The 17969-nt window shown below is 45.4% G+C and overlaps 1 protein-coding gene across 1 annotated transcript in view; it reads left to right on the forward strand.

Moving 5' to 3' along the window:
• NR3C2 (nuclear receptor subfamily 3 group C member 2) overlaps window positions 1-17969 on the forward strand; it is a 248423-nt gene that overhangs the window by 219018 nt on the left and 11436 nt on the right. The window contains exons 6-7 of the mRNA XM_014950015.1: window positions 6801-6931; window positions 10794-10951. Of these exons, the coding sequence (XP_014805501.1) occupies window positions 6801-6931; window positions 10794-10951 (289 nt within the window). The remainder of the gene's footprint in view (window positions 1-6800; window positions 6932-10793; window positions 10952-17969) is intronic.

Raw genomic sequence — 17969 nt, forward strand, 5'->3', positions numbered from 1 at the left:
TCACGATGGAGCAGGTTGAAGTAGAGTACTCCCTCAAGAAAGAGTAAATTGTTGTTACAATAATATGTTTATTTTTTCCTTTCCCCAAGAACCTCAAAACTTTATCCAGACAAGTGAACTCCTCTTATGGCAGGTAGAACAATTCAGGCCAAGGGCTTTTCTGCTGAGATGGTTTGAGCAGCTGGACAAGGGACTCTGTGATCCCACGTCCCTGGTCTTTTTCTCCCTTTGTCCACAGCTTGCCTGCCTTGCCCTAAATGTGTCTGGAGATGTTTCACTCCTCTCTCTGCCGAGTTCAAACTGGCATGGTGGAAAGCACACCTTTCTTTCTGAGCTTCCCAAACTGGTTTTGACCTTCAGGCTGTTGGCAGGTTTTCTTGTTGGGTTGCGTTTGTTTGTTTGTTTATTTGTTTTGGTTTTGTTACAGTGTAATGCGCTTTCTCAATTTCCCTGAAATTATTTTAAATGATGGAGAGGCTTCAAATGGATGCAGGTTTTATTCTAGCAAAGGAATTGATTTATGATTATAAAATTGGAAACAGTTTTTGTAGGGGGAAAAAAGTGTCAAATCAGGAAACACAAAGAATATCTTTGACATCAGACTTTTCCTACAGGTGTTGCTTAGTATTTTCCTAAATCTTTTCTGAGCTGCAGAGGGCAAGGGACTTAAGTTATGTCTGTTCCTCTGAGGTGCTGTGAAATAGGATGCCTTTGCCCATTTTCTCTTGGGATTATCAACAAGCCACTTAAGTACTGATGAAACTTCAAAACACCCACCACAGCTTTCCCTTTCTTTGCTTCCGTGTCTTAATTTAGGAAGGTGCCTTGTGTTGTGGCTTTGAATAGTACCCATGAGAAAGTAAATAAAGCACAGTATCAGGTTTGGTTTGGGGCTGAGTTTCGTCCGTGAGTGAATAATCCTTGATGCGTGGGTTCCTCTTTTTTGGTTACGGTCAGTGGAGTTGCAGTTTCCATCCCCAACAAGGAGATTTACGATACTAGACTTTATGATGACTTCATAAATTATAAGTTACTTATTCATAACAAGTTGTTTCTGTACAGCATGCCCATAGTTTCACAATTTTTGATGTGGCTGTTTGGTTTCTGTGGAGGTCATGTAAGGATGTTAATGAGACACGTGCCTGGTTTGGTATTTAGGATACCTTGATGTCTTAAATGGTTTCCTTCAGTCATCCATCCTCCCTTGGTGGGACCACTCAAATCCTACGTCTCTGTTGTAGTTGGGTGGCTCATCCCTTGGTGATCTGGGATCTAAAGCCCTTTGCCTCATGGCTTGCCCCTATGTAAAAGGATGGTTACTTCCACCGAGCAGGGGAACAAGGGGGTAGTTGGGTTGGTTTGCCACTTTCTCATCCATGTATTTATCTCTGCCTGGGTAGATGTTGAGGATGACCAGGCTGGATGGGGCGTTGAGCAATGTGGTTTAGTGGGAGGTGTCCCTTCCTGTGGAGGGGGGGTTGGAACTAGATGATCTTGAAGGTCCCTTCCAATCTATACCGTTCTATGATTATGAAAAACAGGCTGAGGTGGTGGGCTGGTACCGCAGAGCTCATCTCCACGCAACCTGTCTGTGGAAAGAAGACGGGAGATCTGGAGTCAATTTGGGAGTAAAGGTGGCAGAGATGAGAGAGGCGAGGACACGGGGATTGTTTTGGGGGGATCCCAGATCACATGGGGAGAAAGTAAAGATGAACTCAGGGATAAGTACCAGGGATTCTCTCAACTAGGAAGACATTTGCTGTAGTTCATTGAGAGAAACCCAACAGCAGGAACAAAACCCCTCTTGAGGTGCCTTGGAGGGCTTCTCCAGCGGAGGTACCCACCTCGTCTTCCTCCCGGGGCGGGGGGGAAGTGAGGGGAAAATCAGGGGCAGTTCAGTTCCAGCGGGGATGCGGTGAGCAAGTCGGTGAGCAGTTAACCCAAGGTACCCTTGGCCAAAGAGAAGAGGCTCTACAGAAGCAGGTAGAAGTTGGGCAGAGGAGCAACTGGGGGCAACGGGCTGGTTGCTCTCCGCCTGCCCCCGCAGCGCTGCAGGAAAGGTCAGGCAGAATGTGAGCTGGGCATTAAATTAAGCCGGTAAGGAGACACTCGGGGAACTTAAGATGGATTAACTTAAGGTGTAAAGTTTAAAGCATATTATTATGAAGGAGGATTAAGCTAAACTGAGCTAATGACACCACTTTTGAATGCGTATCCACACGGAGGATTCAGAGCCTTGGCTCCACGCCTTTTATTACTTAAATGTCCTTACCTTCTTAAATGTCCCCATAAAGATACGTGCCCTTACATTCCAGATCTTCACATTCTCCAGTTTCCACCTTGAGGAGTTTATATGCTGTGTCAGAGGTAGAACTGGTTTTGGTTGGTTGGGTTTTGCTTTTAATTTTCATTTCCTTATTAAAAAAAAAATAATAAAAAAGGCGGGGTGGGGGAAGGCAACGTAGAAGTTTGTTGTAATTTTTCCCCGTGGCAGTAATGGCATTTGTGGTGACTTGGTGGTATTTATTCTTAGATGAGGCATTTGTTAAGAAAGTAACTTTGTTCATGTTAGGTTGACGTGCCCTGATTTCTAAATTCATCTCTTTTACTATAGGAGCTATTTCTTTTGCTTTATTTTGCTGTTACCCTCACAGTATTGGGGTATCTGCAATGTCAGCATCTGAATTTTCCAGCAGCTCTGAACCCTATGTGGGTTAAAAATCATATGCAAAGTTGAATACTGTAAACTCCCCACAAAATGCTTATCTTAGGTTAAAGAGTCATGAATTAACTAACATAATGTGTAGTTAGTAATAATTTGTAAATTAGTAAGAAATCAACTGAATTTCTTTTTCAGGAGGGAAACTGATTTGAAATTAGAGGTTTGCTGTACGTTAAATAAACTAGTGACTAGTTCTGTGTATAATTTTATCTCGCCACAAACAATGCCATCAGGTTTTCCTTGAGGCAAACTAGAGAAGTTCTATTTAGGCAATCATATAAAAGCCCAACAAATACAAAGAAAAGCGTAAGAGAGAAAAAGCAAAATGTCACTAAAAGCGCAGTGCAATGTAAAAAAAAGAAGAAAAAAGGGGTTTTGAGTCAGGATACTTTTAGGTGAGCTGTCACAGACAGTGTTTTGCCAGGCTGTTTAGTGAAAGCACACGAAACCTGAGACAAAACCTCAAAGTGTTCCGTTTTTATTTGCTGTGTGGCTTGTGGCGTGGGATGAAAGCTGGGGTGCTGCTTGTGTCTGTGGAGATCAAATGCAGGCAGGGATGGTGGCAGCTGCTTTGTGATCTGAGGCTGGAGAAGCTAACTTTGGTGTCCTGCAAAAGTGACAATGGATATAATGGACTGCTCTTTTTGAATCTGGCTAGTCTTTAGCACTCTGAGATGTACCTTAAAATGTTTTTTTTTAAAAAAAATACAGATGTCCCTTATTAATCATTTGCCTTTCAGCTTCAGTACGTATCCCTCTCAGCTTCCTGGGAAAGGTCAACTAGGAGCCACCATTATCTGTGTCTTAGACCTGGCTTCGGTAATTTTGGGAAGAGGGAGGGAAGCAGGAGTAGCAGGAGGGTGATCACTCCCTGGGGTTTTTTGGGGTCTTTTTCCCCAACCGTCTGTGGGTCAGCTCAGAGGTGCCTGCAGCCATTTGGTCTCTGGGCAATAGCAACCCATCAGGCCAGGAGGACCTCAGGCTAGTTTAGGGTGATGTTCCCAACGGGTGGTAGGCTGAGTCATGCAGTGGTCAAACATGAAGGAGCCCCCATCCCTGCCTGTACTTCTTCATCCATGCTAAGGGCATATCCAAACACCAGGAGAGATCCAGCTGCTGATGGTTGATCCAGGGTTGGCTGTAAGCCTTGGATGGTGGCCACCAGCCCAGGTGCAGGACCCCAGACACAGCAGCTTCAGAAATGCCTGATTCTGTGCATCTGGCGTCTTTTAATTCTGCAAATCCTTTTCTGTTTCCTCCATGTGTGTTCATAGCATGCGACCAGGATTGAGCGTCCAAGTGGCATGTGTATCTCCTCTGCAGCTTGTGGCCAGGCTTCTGTGCTCATGTCCATCCAACAGCAGAGGCTGATCTTCTCAAACAGGGGGCCAAGTGGTATTTCAGTCACAGTCCAAAGCATTCAACGACTACTTTTTTCCTATTTGTTTTCTTCCCTGCAGTCCACGATGCGTAATAAAAACAAATAAACGTAGTAGTACTACTACTATTAAATTTAAAATTAAAAAAGAAGCTGGAAGTTCTTAGTCTCCAGAAGAGGGTGGAGCAGGGGAAAAGTGCAGAGCCCATATAACAATGGGGAGTCGGCTTTATTAGTATTAAGGAGGAAAATAAAATCCGCTCTGGCAGTAGTGAAATAAAACACCAGGAAGATTACATCAGTCTTTGTTTGCACACAGTATGATTCTTCTCTTTCACCAGCCAATTTGTAGATTCGAAAAAGCGGGCGCTTGGTTAAAATAATTAGCTGTACTTCATCCAATTCCCCAATTATGTGAAAAAAAAAAAAGAAACATTTGAAGAAATAGAGGTGATTATTGTTGACCGATTTAAAAACAAGAAATTAGTGGTCACTGAACAATTATAACGCCTTGTCTAAATACCTGCATATATATATCGTAGTTTCAAAACGAGACAGGCAATTCTCAGTGACTCTTTGCTGTAGCTGCTTAGGTTTGGGATAGCAGCTTCAGAAGTACAGCAAAATCCTAATTCTGCCTGAAATTTGTGCAGTATAGGTTAGCCTGGGGTTGCCTCGGGGAAGACAGATAGGGTCTGAACTTAACCTACCGAAGTATTCTTAAAGAAAAAAGAGAGTAAACTGGATACAAGTCACATATCCTTATTATTTTACAATATAACAGGCAAAAATCTGTATTAATGAATGAGATCATCGTGTTATATACTCCTTTATCCGAGACTGTTTTAGATTATTGTTTTGGGGGAAAGCATGCAGAATTTTTTACTCTTCCAGTGTTGAATAAGAGGCCATTGCAGCAATTTGACTAAGAGTTCCCCGTAGGAGGTCCAGGGTAGTGTATTAACAAGAACTTCAGTGACTGGGAAATCGTTTCTGCTTGTTGTTCCTACATCTTCATCCTTGGAGTTAGACCTGTTGTGTTTTCAGGACAAGTAGTAGCCAGAGCTTTTGAAGTGGAGGTTGAGGTTACCTGGGGAGGATGCCTAAGTGCTGCTGGCTGAGGCAGTGGTCATCTGAGTCGTTTCTTAACTTCAGGCTCCTTGGTAGATGTCAAGGCAGTAACACAAAGTCATGTGGTTGAGCAACAGATGTCATCTACCTGGACTTATGCAAAGCATTTGACACTGTCCATCATGACATCCTGGTCCCAAAATTGGAAACTCATGGATTCGATGGATGGACCACTTGGTGGATAAGGAGCTGGCTGGATGGCTACACTCAAAGAGTTGTGGTCAATGGCTGAATGTCCAAGTGGCGGCCAGTGATAAGTGGTGTTCCTCAGGGGTTGGTACAGAGGTGGGCCCATGCAAATTGCATGAAGTTCAACCAAGCCCAAGTGCAGGGTCCTGCACCTTGGATGTGGCAATCCCAGGCACAAATACAGGTTGGGTGGAGAATGACTGGAGAGCAGCCCTGAGGAGAAGGACTTGGGGGTGCTGGTGGATGAGAAGCTCAACATGAGCCGGCAGTGTGCACTGGCAGTCCAGAAAACCAACCCCATCCTGGGCTGCATCAAGAGAAGCGTGGCCAGCAGGTCACGGGAGATGATTCTATCCCTCTGCGCTTGTGAGACCCCACCTGGAGCACTGTGTCCAGCTCTGGAGTCCTCAACACAGGAAGGATGTGGACCTGTTGGAACGGGTCCAGCAGAGGGCCACAAAGGTGATCAGAGGGATGGAGCACCTCTGCTGTGAGCATAGGCTGAGAGAGCTGGGGTTGTTCAGCCTGGAGAAGAGGAGGGATTACCTGGAGAAGGCCTGGGGAGACCTTATAGGAGCCTTCCAATATCTGAAGGGAGCTACAGGAGAGCTGGGGAGGGACTGTTTGTCAGGAAGTGCAGTGACAGGACAAGGGGTAATGGTTTTAAATTGAAAGAGGGGCGATTTTGATTAGATATGAGGAAGAATTGCGTTCCTGTGAGGGTGGTGAGGCACTGGAACAGGTTGCCCAGAGAAGCTGTGGCTGCCCCATCCCTGGAGGGGTTCAAGGCCAGGCTGGATGGGGCTTGGAGCAACCTGGTCTGGTGGGAGGTGTCCCTGCCCAGGGCAGGGGGGTTGGAACTCGATGATCTTTAAGGTCCCTTCAACTCTAACCATTCTATGATTCTATTGCACCACTTCTGACCCCTTCACTGGGCTCATTTCTGTCAGCCAGGGCAGAGCTAAACAAATGCTGACAGTTCAAACCCATTTTAAAAGGTTTTTGCCATTTCATTGACATCATCACATTTCTTTCTTTTAAGGGTGTGGGTGTAGCCAAGTAGCCAAGTGAACTTGAGCCACCCAAGGAGGTTGAGCAAGGCCATGCCCAGGTCCCCAAAAGCTCACAGGCAGTGGGTTTTTCTGCCAGCCCAGGAGTGTGGGGCAGCCAGCAGGGGCTGGAAGGACTCCACCTTCATCTCCATACCTCCCAGCTCCCTTTACCAAACCCCAACTTTGCAGCTGTGGTGTGTCTTCCTGACCCCTGCCCCTCCAGGGCCTGGTTTCCAGGTCACACCTGGCTTTCCCCATGCCCCCACCGTGCCACGTCCTGCTCTCCTGTATTTATCCTCTGGGTTTGTGTTTCCTTTTCTCCCTGCAGGGAACGGATGCGCCAGTCGGCGATGTTCGAGCTGTGCCAGGGGATGCACCAGATCAGCCTGCAGTTCGTTCGCTTGCAGCTTAGCTTTGAGGAGTACACCATAATGAAAGTTCTGCTGCTGTTGAGCACAGGTGAGTTACAGACGCCCAGTTTTTCCATGGGAATACTTGGAAAATGTTCTGATTCACAAGGACGGGTGATTTTTAACTCGCGTGACAAAGAGCCAGACTGGTTTCCTGTAGGAATAAGCCAGGGTTTATGTCTTAGGGTTGGGGCGGTGATTTTTAACTTGGCGTGACAAAGAGCCAGAGTGGTTTCCTGCAGGAATAAGCCAGGGTTTATGTCTTAGGGTTTATCTGCAGATCTCGTTTCTGTTAGCACAGGAGGTGTCTGTGCAATTCGAGTGTGTCAGGGGTGTTGGAAGGACAGTAGTGGCCGTGCAAGGGGCTTTGGTCCCCATCTCTGTATGGAACTGCTCAAGTCATCCAGGTGTGGGGACTGGGGAGAAACCCCAACTCGACACTCAAAGCCACCCACAGGTTTGGGTGACTTAACGTGACCTTCAAGATCAAAAGATGTACATTGCCTGTACTGCAAAATGGGCATTTTTCCAATTAAGGATGATAAGCCCTTTCACAGGGCTCTGAAATTTTAAGAAATGGCAGTACAGGCTTTATTTTTTCTCTCTGGTGCCATGCTTTGAGTTTTCTTAAGATACAAAATTCCAGCTTGATGTTTGGATCAGTGCTGTGGAGTCATTAGCAGATCTCTTGATCCTATCTTACAGAAAATACTGAAAAACTCCTGCCCCAACACAATTGTGTGAATGCACAGGCAGTTTGTACATCACTTTTCCGTTAATCTTGGTGGAAAAAAACCCAATTACCTGTAAACAAACTTTATTCTATATAATCATGCTCCTTTTTGTGGGTGACATCACGGTGAGAAAACGCATCCGCTTGGACCTTGGTGATGTCGCTGCTGTCAACTCATGGGGCAAGAAGCCCCCCAGCAGAAGGGGGCTGGTTGTGGGGGCTTTGTGTGGGGAGAGGAAGAGGAGGAGGAAGAGGAGGAGGAGATGGAAGGGGCCGCTGTGCTTATTCTGGCTCGGCGGGCAGGATGCAGGCTGGTAGCTCTGTGGTTAAGGTACTCACCTTTGAAGGAGGATGTGAAGCTGCAGCTCCCATCTTTAGCTGGAGGGGATTTGGATCCCCTAACAGAAACCTCCCAGGGCTGTAAGTTTTTTGGGCTGGGCTGTCTCTTTCCCTCCCTGCTGTTGAACATTCCAGCTTCCCAGGATGGGGGGGAAAAATGACACCGGCTGGGGAGCACTTTGCGTGCTGGCCCGTGGGGTCTGGAGGGTTCAAGGAGATGGTCTGCTGGTGGAACTGGGACTAGGGGAGCTGATAGTCTCTCTGGGAAGCAAATGGACTTTTTTGAAGGTCATCACCTGCAGTCTTTCCAGAAGCAGCTAGCAGTGCTTAACGTGGGTGTGCTTGAGGATGTGCAAGCTCCCAAAATGATCTTGAAGAGAGTGTCTGGATTGGGAATCTGGCTCTGCTGCTTTTTAATCAGCCCTAAAGGGGGAGAATCTTTAGAAAAAGAGCCTAAAGGCATTCTAAAAATGTAGCTAAATTTCTTTAAGCTAGGTATTTATTATTCTACTCTCCTGAGAGCGTTAACTAATGACTTGAGTTATTACAGGAGTCTGTTAGGCGAGATCAGCCTGGCCAATTAACTTCAGCTAGCTGTGTCCCTCTGAAACACACACCACGGTCACGAGAAAACCTACTAAAAATAGCTTGTTTTGGGTGAATCAGGATATTTACATTAGCGAGAGGAGAGTGGAATAAGAAATTAAGGCAGTGATAAAACCCAGGAAGTGTCATGTGAAGGGCAGCAAACCTGGTTCCGAATGATTGTTCCTTGACACAGCCTTATGGCAGAAAACACCAGGTTTGTTTTCACTTAATTTTTTTTTTTTTTATTGAATAGTGTGATGAGCAGAGTACAAGCTATTCTGAAACTTTCATGATGACCACATCAAGGAAGTTTCACTCCATTTACATGTGGAAGAAACCACACATTACAACTCAATTGTTTTCTTGCTATCCACAGACCATAGATTCTGGGAGCTTGCCAAAAGCCTTGCTGCATTTAATAAGTAAAATCAGAAACACTGGGCAAACCTCCAGAATTTCGTGTTTTGCTTGAGTTCTCTTTATTTGTGGTCGTTCCTTCTTTCTTTCTTAATAGCCTGGCTGGGCTGACGGTATAATAATTTTCAGACAGAACAGCAAAATACGTAGTAGTAGACAAAGGAAGAGTGGCTTTAGCAGTCTTTAAGCAGCATGTAGTTAATATTAATGGAATTGTAAAGTTCATGCTTTTTGTCTAAGGGCCACAGTATGCTCTGATGGCTTCACTCATCTTGATTGGACTATCTCTGTTCATTCATCTTGAACTGAATTTTTGCATCTGTTCTTCTGTCAGTCAGCTGAGTGACTCAGAGATTTGGCACGTAGAACTTAAAAAGTCAATATTCTGTTTATGTAATATAAGATATATATAATAATTAATGAGCGGTAGCCAGGTTGGTGCGTTACCTCATAGGCTTTTTCTAAAGATTCCTCCTTGTGCCCCCTTCCAGCACCTCATGGTCACAAGTCCTTGCTGCTCATGTGGTGGTAGAGCTCCTCCTTGTTTGCCGTTGCTAAATTTCTCTGGTGGATACTGGTGATAGAAGGAACTCGTGCTTTTTCTTAAAGCTTCTACTCTGGAGCCTTTTGGGCGGTTGTTGCAGCTTAGGATGTGATTGCAGTGGGATAGAAGGCAGTTCACAGGAGAAGGAAACAGATGAACCAGACAATTTCTGTCAAGATGTTAAGTCAGGGTAAGCTACGTTAGAAGATCACCTTTTATTTTTTTTTCTCTCCATTTTTAATAAGTAACTTCCCATTTAGCTTACTCTGACGTAGCCATCTGGCTTAGAAAATACTACACCATACAGGAGTGAGTTTATTTTATCTTCCTTCTGTGGACTAGCATTAAGATATGCAGGGTAGAAAAATACTTGATGGTTAAGCATTATTCAACCAATCCAGGTATTTAAACACCACAGCGTTTTGTGTAATGTTCTTAATAACCTTTTTGGGGTCTTCCCTAGAGATCTGATCCTCTAAGTCATTCCTGTTTGGGGCAGAACCTGCTGGAGTGCAAAGGGGTTTGTAGTCTGTAGAGAAACAGTGTATTTTTATATTTATTTTTTAGGGGGAAATAGCCTTGCTGATATCAGTCACAGCAAAAAGTATCAGAAAAGTCTACTTTTAGTCCATTTGTGAAGTGATCCCTCTGGCAGATGGGAACTTTGATAGGACACTAGACATGCTTGCAACTGTGTGTCGTGGTCAAACACCGGGTCATGATGCCTGCTTGGAAAAATAGTCTTCTGTTTCGTGCAGAATAATGGCTCTGTCTGTTCTAGGTGTTATGCAGATGCTTACTAACATTCTAAAAAAGACATTTTTAGATGTTACTTGATGGCATAAAAACATGTCACTTGGTCTAGCATTTCTGCATGTAACAGCTGTAATTCTGTACCTTCCCCTCCTCTGCCAAGTGTGGGGAACCATTCAAGAACGGTTCTAAAAAAAATACCCTAGATCCATCTGCCTTTTTTTTTTTTTTTTTTTTTTTTTTGTGGTTGGGTTGCATTAAAAGCAGTTTCAGCATGAGGTTAGCATGTGTCGTGTTTCTGAGATGTTATCTTCTCCTCTGCCACAGCTTCTGCAATCACAGGTCTGGAGAGGATGCTCCAATCACTTGAAAAATCTGTATGATGTTGTTGATTCCTTACCAATGTCTGTAAAATTATGGACTTTGCTTAATGGTTTAATTCTTTCATCCATTAACCGGTGTAACTTTTTAAGTATGCACATCAAAAGAATAAGCAATGCAGTTAATATTAATGTAAGACTGTCTTTTCAATGACAGTTCCCAAGGATGGTCTCAAAAGCCAAGCTGCATTTGAAGAAATGAGGGCAAATTACATTAAAGAACTAAAGAAGATGGTAACTAAATGTCCAAGTAACTCTGGGCAAAGCTGGCAGAGATTCTACCAACTGACTAAACTTCTTGACTCCATGCATGATGTAAGTATAACTCCTCAGGGAGCGCAGACAAATTAAGCAAAAATCTCTCCGTTAAGGTAAACCAATAGTCTTTAATTGTGTTGACTAACAGGGAGAAAAAGAAAAAAAAAATTGAATTGTTTTTAAAGAAACATCTGAGAGAAGTTGTTAGCAGATGAATTTAAGGACAACTGCCAGGTAAAATAAGAAATATAATATAAGTCATTAAGGGCTGGGTCCTGCTGCCTTCTTCTATTTTAAATGGTATTGTGTTCCTCTGATGATTCACTTAAGGTTGGTAGAACCATCAGTGGGGTGAGAGGTTCTTCAGCAGGAGAGGTGATGTCACCTGTGACCCTACGTTAGGCACGGTGGGAGTGTGCCCCACAGAGTGTCCCACAAGCTGCTCCTCAATGGAAGGTGCCGGGTTAGTTGCTAATAAATGCTGAATTAATTTGGTCATCTTTTACAGCTGGGGTTGTGATAACGATGACTTTAAAAGTTGTATTATGACCTTGGAGCCATCTTGGGTATCTGGAGCTTTATTTGAGCTTTTCAAGTATAAGATTCACTGTATGGTTTATTTCTACAATCCTGTCTGGTTGCCGTGCGAGGTGTTTTACGTGTGTCGGGTGTGAGATGTGATGGGTTAGTGCGTCGTGCATCCAACGTGCTAATAAATGCTGAATCAATTTGGTCATCTTTTACAGCTGGGGTTGCAATAACGATGACTTTAAAAGTTGTACTAAGACCTTGGAGCTATCTTGGGTATCTGGAGCTTTATTTGAGCTTTTCAAGTATAAGATTCACCATATTGTTTATTTCTACAATCCTGTCTGGTTGTCGTGTGAGGTGTTATGTTTTACGTGTGTCGGGTGTGAGATGTGATGGATGACACGTAGAAACTAAAAATTTAGCCCCAAAGCACCCAGGCTGTTGGTGCCTCAGCCCAGAATGGCTCTGAAGGGTTGTGGTTGGCAGCTTGTGCATGGGACCAGCTGGTGATTTTGGGGTGGGGGTGTCCATACCATTGAGCTCTGTTGGGTTGGGAGCAGTCAAATGGCAAGTGCAGAGATTTACCCCTCCAGGTGTTTTGAGCAGCAGCAGGATTATAAAGAGCAACAAAGATGGTGAGGGGTCTGGATGCTTTGAGCAGCAGTGGGATTGTATCTCCATGCTCTCCGTGACGGAGCCTGGAGTCCCTACAGATGGTTAAAACCAGTGACCCAGCCTGTAATGGTCTCCTTAGGCATGTCCCCTGAGAGTGCCCTGGCCACCAGCCGCTTGCCTGGGGCCATCAGGGCTGGCATCCATCCTCTCCAAAGCCACACCGGGGCGCAGCAAGTGACGAGGGACTCATGGGGACAGTGAGAGTGACCCCATAGTCGTGTTTGGGTACAAGAGAAGGGGTCCTGGGAGCAGAAGCTGAAGCCCAGCAGCACGCCCTGGTCACCTCCCACTAAAAACTGGTAAACTGGATTACCTCCCACCAAAAAACTGGTAAATTGGATCACCTCCCACCAAAAAACTGGTAGACTGGATCACTTCCCACTAAAAAACTGGTAAACTGGATCACCTCCCACTAAAAAACTGGTAAACTGGATCACCTCCCACCAAAAAACTGGTAGACTGGTTCACCTCCCACTAAAAAACTGGTAAACTGGATCACCTCCCACCAAAAAACTGGTAGACTGGTTCACCTCCCACTAAAAACTGGTAAACTGGATCACCTCCCACCAAAAACTGGTAGACTGGATCACCTCCCACTAAAAAACTGGTAAACTGGATCACTTCCCACTAAAAACTGGTAGACTCCAGCAAAGGATAAAACTGTCCCCCTCCCTCCTGGGCGGGCAGGGTGGTAACTTTTTGCTGCATGAAGAACCTACAGCACTGGCTTTCAGAGCCTGCATATAAATGTACTTCTTTGTACTCGGCTTAAATTTCGTTTTTGTAGAGACAGTGGAGCACAGAGACAGGCAGTGCACTTCAGGTCAAATCTGTATAAGAGCCCGAGGTCTGTTTACAGAATGTACATATGGAATTATTTTTCAAATATTGTTCTGTTGTTCATTAAAACACTGCAAATCTTGGTGGGAGGCAGGGAGAGCACTATCAGTGCTGCAGCAACAGCTCTCCTTCTCCAGAGATCTGGTTTCGCTCCCCCTGTGCCAGCGAAGGAAGTTGTATATGGTTTTCAGTGGAAAGAAAGAGGGATGGGTGATAAAATCATTTGCAAGATACTGGCATCTGAACCTGGGGGCAGCTGTAACAAAACTGGAGTTTTCTAATCCTCTTCAGAACAGGCAGTGTCTAGGATTTGTTATTTAAATGGGTGTGTTTGTGTGGTTAAGGTGACTGGATGAGAGACTCTGAGAACGCTACCGTGTCCTACGGACATTTTCCAAAACACAGCATTAACCATTGGGAGCTGGGCTAACCAGAGGAAGCAGACTGCTCGTGCGTTTTATTTAATTTTTAATTAAGCTATTTTTTACACGGCTTTTGTTTTAATAGAGCGCTTTGTTACAAAGGACTTTTTTAAAGAAAGTCCCATTGTCAGCATTCTCCATTAGAAAGGCTGGTTGTCTGCACAACAGTGCTTCCTTTCAGAGATGATATTGGAGACTTGTTCAACAAAGGCACTTGTTTATTTTTTTTTCTCTTTAAAGCTGATTTTTTTTTTTTGGCTTTTGGGTTTTTGAAATCCATCAGAATAAATTTAGGGTGGCAAGAATCGCTCTTTTCCCCCCCTCACTGGCTGTTAGCACAGAATCTCTCTGTTCTATCAACGTAAAATGCAAATCTTCTGCTCCATCCCTTAGTAGAGGAGGAGCAATTCTTCAGCTGTCACCGATGGAGTTTTATAACTTTAATTTTAAAGGATGGGAATATATTTGGGGCTGGGGTGGTCTAACTGGAGCCCAGGCCCCTTGCAGCTCAAGCCTGAAGGGACTGGTGCAGAATTCCTGCTTATTCAGCCCTCCTGCTGCCTCCAGCTCTCCCTCCACCAGAGCCAAGCAGCCCCTCATCCTTCACGGCGTTGGCTTTACCTGAGCGTAGCCCTAAAAAATATAAAAATACTGCTCCTTTGCACCTTCACACCCGGCTTTCATCGACCCCGTTTTTAAGCAGTCTTTGTGAGGGCTATGTGAAATAAAGCACGTGGGAATATCAGATTCCAGGCTGCTCAGCTTATATAATATGAGGAAGGGAAAAGAAAAAAAACCAAAACCTCAAAACCCAAACAAGATGGTTTTACATGGCTCGGTGTACTAAATCATTCATCCACGCAGAGAACATATGTGCAGGTAGAAAAGTGCCAAGGTGAGGAAAAAAAACCCCAAATTTCTCAAGAAATGCACCGGGGTGCAGCAAGTGACGAGGGACTCGTGGGGCCAGTGAGAGTGACCCCATAGTCGTGTTTGGGTACAAGAGAAGGGGTCCTGGGAGCAGAAGCTGAAGCCCAGCAGCACGCCCTGGTCACCTCCCACTAAAAACTGGTAAACTGGATTACCTCCCACCAAAAAACTGGTAAATTGGATCACCTCCCACCAAAAAACTGGTAGACTGGATCACTTCCCACTAAAAAACTGGTAAACTGGATCACCTCCCACTAAAAAACTCCATGCTCTCCATAACGGAGCCTGGAGTCCCTACAGATGGTTAAAACCAGTGACCCAGCCTGTAATGGTCTCCTTAGGCATGTCCCCTGAGAGTGCCCTGGCCACCAGCCGCTTGCCTGGGGCCATCAGGGCTGGCATCCATCCTCTCCAAAGCTGCACCGGGGTGCAGCAAGTGACGAGGGACTCGTGGGGCCAGTGAGAGTGACCCCATAGTCGTGTTTGGGTACAAGAGAAGGGGTCCTGGGAGCAGAAGCTGAAGCCCAGCAGCACGCCCTGGTCACCTCCCACTAAAAACTGGTGAACTGGATCACCTCCCACTAAAAAACTGGTACACTGGATCACCTCCCACTAAAAACTGGTAGACTGGATCACTTCCCACTAAAAAACTGGTAAACTGGATCACCTCCCACTAAAAAACTGGTAAACTGGATCACCTCCCACCAAAAAACTGGTAGACTGGTTCACCTCCCACTAAAAACTGGTAAACTGGATCACCTCCCACCAAAAACTGGTAGACTGGATCACCTCCCACTAAAAAACTGGTAAACTGGATCACTTCCCACTAAAAACTGGTAGACTCCAGCAAAGGATAAAACTGTCCCCCTCCCTCCTGGGCGGGCAGGGTGGTAACTTTTTGCTGCATGAAGAACCTACAGCACTGGCTTTCAGAGCCTGCATATAAATGTACTTCTTTGTACTCGGCTTAAATTTCGTTTTTGTAGAGACAGTGGAGCACAGAGACAGGCAGTGCACTTCAGGTCAAATCTGTATAAGAGCCCGAGGTCTGTTTACAGAATGTACATATGGAATTATTTTTCAAATATTGTTCTGTTGTTCATTAAAACACTGCAAATCTTGGTGGGAGGCAGGGAGAGCACTATCAGTGCTGCAGCAACAGCTCTCCTTCTCCAGAGATCTGGTTTCGCTCCCCCTGTGCCAGCGAAGGAAGTTGTATATGGTTTTCAGTGGAAAGAAAGAGGGATGGGTGATAAAATCATTTGCAAGATACTGGCATCTGAACCTGGGGGCAGCTGTAACAAAACTGGAGTTTTCTAATCCTCTTCAGAACAGGCAGTGTCTAGGATTTGTTATTTAAATGGGTGTGTTTGTGTGGTTAAGGTGACTGGATGAGAGACTCTGAGAACGCTACCGTGTCCTACGGACATTTTCCAAAACACAGCATTAACCATTGGGAGCTGGGCTAACCAGAGGAAGCAGACTGCTCGTGCGTTTTATTTAATTTTTAATTAAGCTATTTTTTACACGGCTTTTGTTTTAATAGAGCGCTTTGTTACAAAGGACTTTTTTAAAGAAAGTCCCATTGTCAGCATTCTCCATTAGAAAGGCTGGTTGTCTGCACAACAGTGCTTCCTTTCAGAGATGATATTGGAGACTTGTTCAACAAAGGCACTTGTTTATTTTTTTTTCTCTTTAAAGCTGATTTTTTTTTTTTGGCTTTTGGGTTTTTGAAATCCATCAGAATAAATTTAGGGTGGCAAGAATCGCTCTTTTCCCCCCCTCACTGGCTGTTAGCACAGAATCTCTCTGTTCTATCAACGTAAAATGCAAATCTTCTGCTCCATCCCTTAGTAGAGGAGGAGCAATTCTTCAGCTCTCACCGATGGAGTTTTATAACTTTAATTTTAAAGGATGGGGCTGGGGTGGTCTAACTGGAGCCGAGGCCCCTTGCAGCTCAAGCCTGAAGGGATTGGTGCAGAATTCCTGCTTTATTCAGCCCTCCTGCTGCCTCCAGCTCTCCCTCCACCAGAGCCAAGCAGCCCCTCATCCTTCATGGCGTTGGCTTTACCTGAGCGTAGCCCTAAAAAATATAAAAATACTGCTCCTTTGCACCTTCACACCCGGCTTTCATCGACCCCGTTTTTAAGCAGTCTTTGTGAGGGCTATGTGAAATAAAGCACGTGGGAATATCAGATTCCAGGCTGCTCAGCTTATATAATATGAGGAAGGGAAAAGAAAAAAAACCAAAACCTCAAAACCCAAACAAGATGGTTTTACATGGCTCGGTGTACTAAATCATTCATCCACGCAGAGAACATATGTGCAGGTAGAAAAGTGCCAAGGTGAGGAAAAAAAACCCCAAATTTCTCAAGAAAGCGAGGTAGGCACTTCAGTATTTCAAAAAATCAGCAACTTTATTTAATGATCCGTAAAGCCCCCCGGGCTCGAGGTGAGGGAAAAACACCCAAATTTTTCAAGAAGGCCAGGTAGGCACTTCAGTATTTTGAAAAATCAGCAATTTTATTTAATGATCCGTAAAGCCCCCCGGGCACTACGAGTGCAACCCAAAAATAAAAGAGGTGGAAATCCATCCTGAGCAGATAAGACAAACAGGGTTTGGTGCACACGTGTGTGTGCACACCTGTGCCCAGCCACCAGAGCGTGCCCACAGGGTGCCCTGCAGCCTGTCTCACCACTGCCACCAGGTTGGAAGGGACCTCTGGAGATCATCTACTCCAACCCCCTGCCAAAGCAGGGCCACCCAGAGCAGGTCCCACAGGAACGTGTCCAGGTGGGTTTGAATGTCCCCAGAGAAGGAGACTCCACCACCTCCCTGGGCAGCCTCTGCCAGGGCTCTGCCACCCTCACAGCAAAGAAGTTCCTCCTCATGTTTAGGTGGAACTTCTTATGTTCAAGTTTGTGCCCGTTTCCTCTTGTCCTGTCCCTGGGCACCACTGGAAAAAGACCAGCCCCATCCTCTTGACACCCTCCCTGTAAGTATTTATAGGCATTGATCAGATCCCCCCTCAGCCTTCTCTTCTCCAGGCTAAACAGACCCAGGTGGTGCTCCATTCCCTTGATCATCTTCATAGCCCTCCACTGGACTCTCTCCAGTTGCTCCCTGTCCCACAACTGGACCCAGTGCTCCAGATGTGGCCATTTACTTGCTATTATGCTATGGATCAGCCTTGCTTGTGCGGATGGACCCCAGTGTGGGTATCTTCTGGGAGCATTCAGAGCAGAAACATCATCGACATACTTCCTTCTTGTAGGGATGGTATTTCTACTGTTGTGGCTGGCCTGGGTCCATCATTTCATGAAGTAGTGTTACGTGTTGAGGATCATACCCAGGACATAAAGGTTCCAGCCTCGTGCCCATGGATGGCCATGTCATGGAGAGATGCGTATGCAGCACTTTGGATGTAGGTGGACTGTGCTATGTGATCAGACAAACGCACGCAGGAACATTAGAAACAGATGTACTGCACGTGGTGGTATCAGAAACTTCATTTGGATCCTCCTCAGCATCTCCTGTTGGCTTTGGCAGGCAGGGTTGTATCTCGCATGGCAAGCCTCGTTGCGTATGGAGAGCGGGGTGCATGGTTAGGCAGTTTGCAGAACAAAAGCTTGAGTTTGGTTTCAATCTGGCTGATACTAAACAGCCTTTGAGTTGA

The sequence above is a fragment of the Calidris pugnax genome, unplaced genomic scaffold (genome assembly GCF_001431845.1).
Source record: "Calidris pugnax isolate Ruff unplaced genomic scaffold, ASM143184v1 scaffold42, whole genome shotgun sequence".
Lineage (NCBI taxonomy): Eukaryota > Metazoa > Chordata > Aves > Charadriiformes > Scolopacidae > Calidris > Calidris pugnax.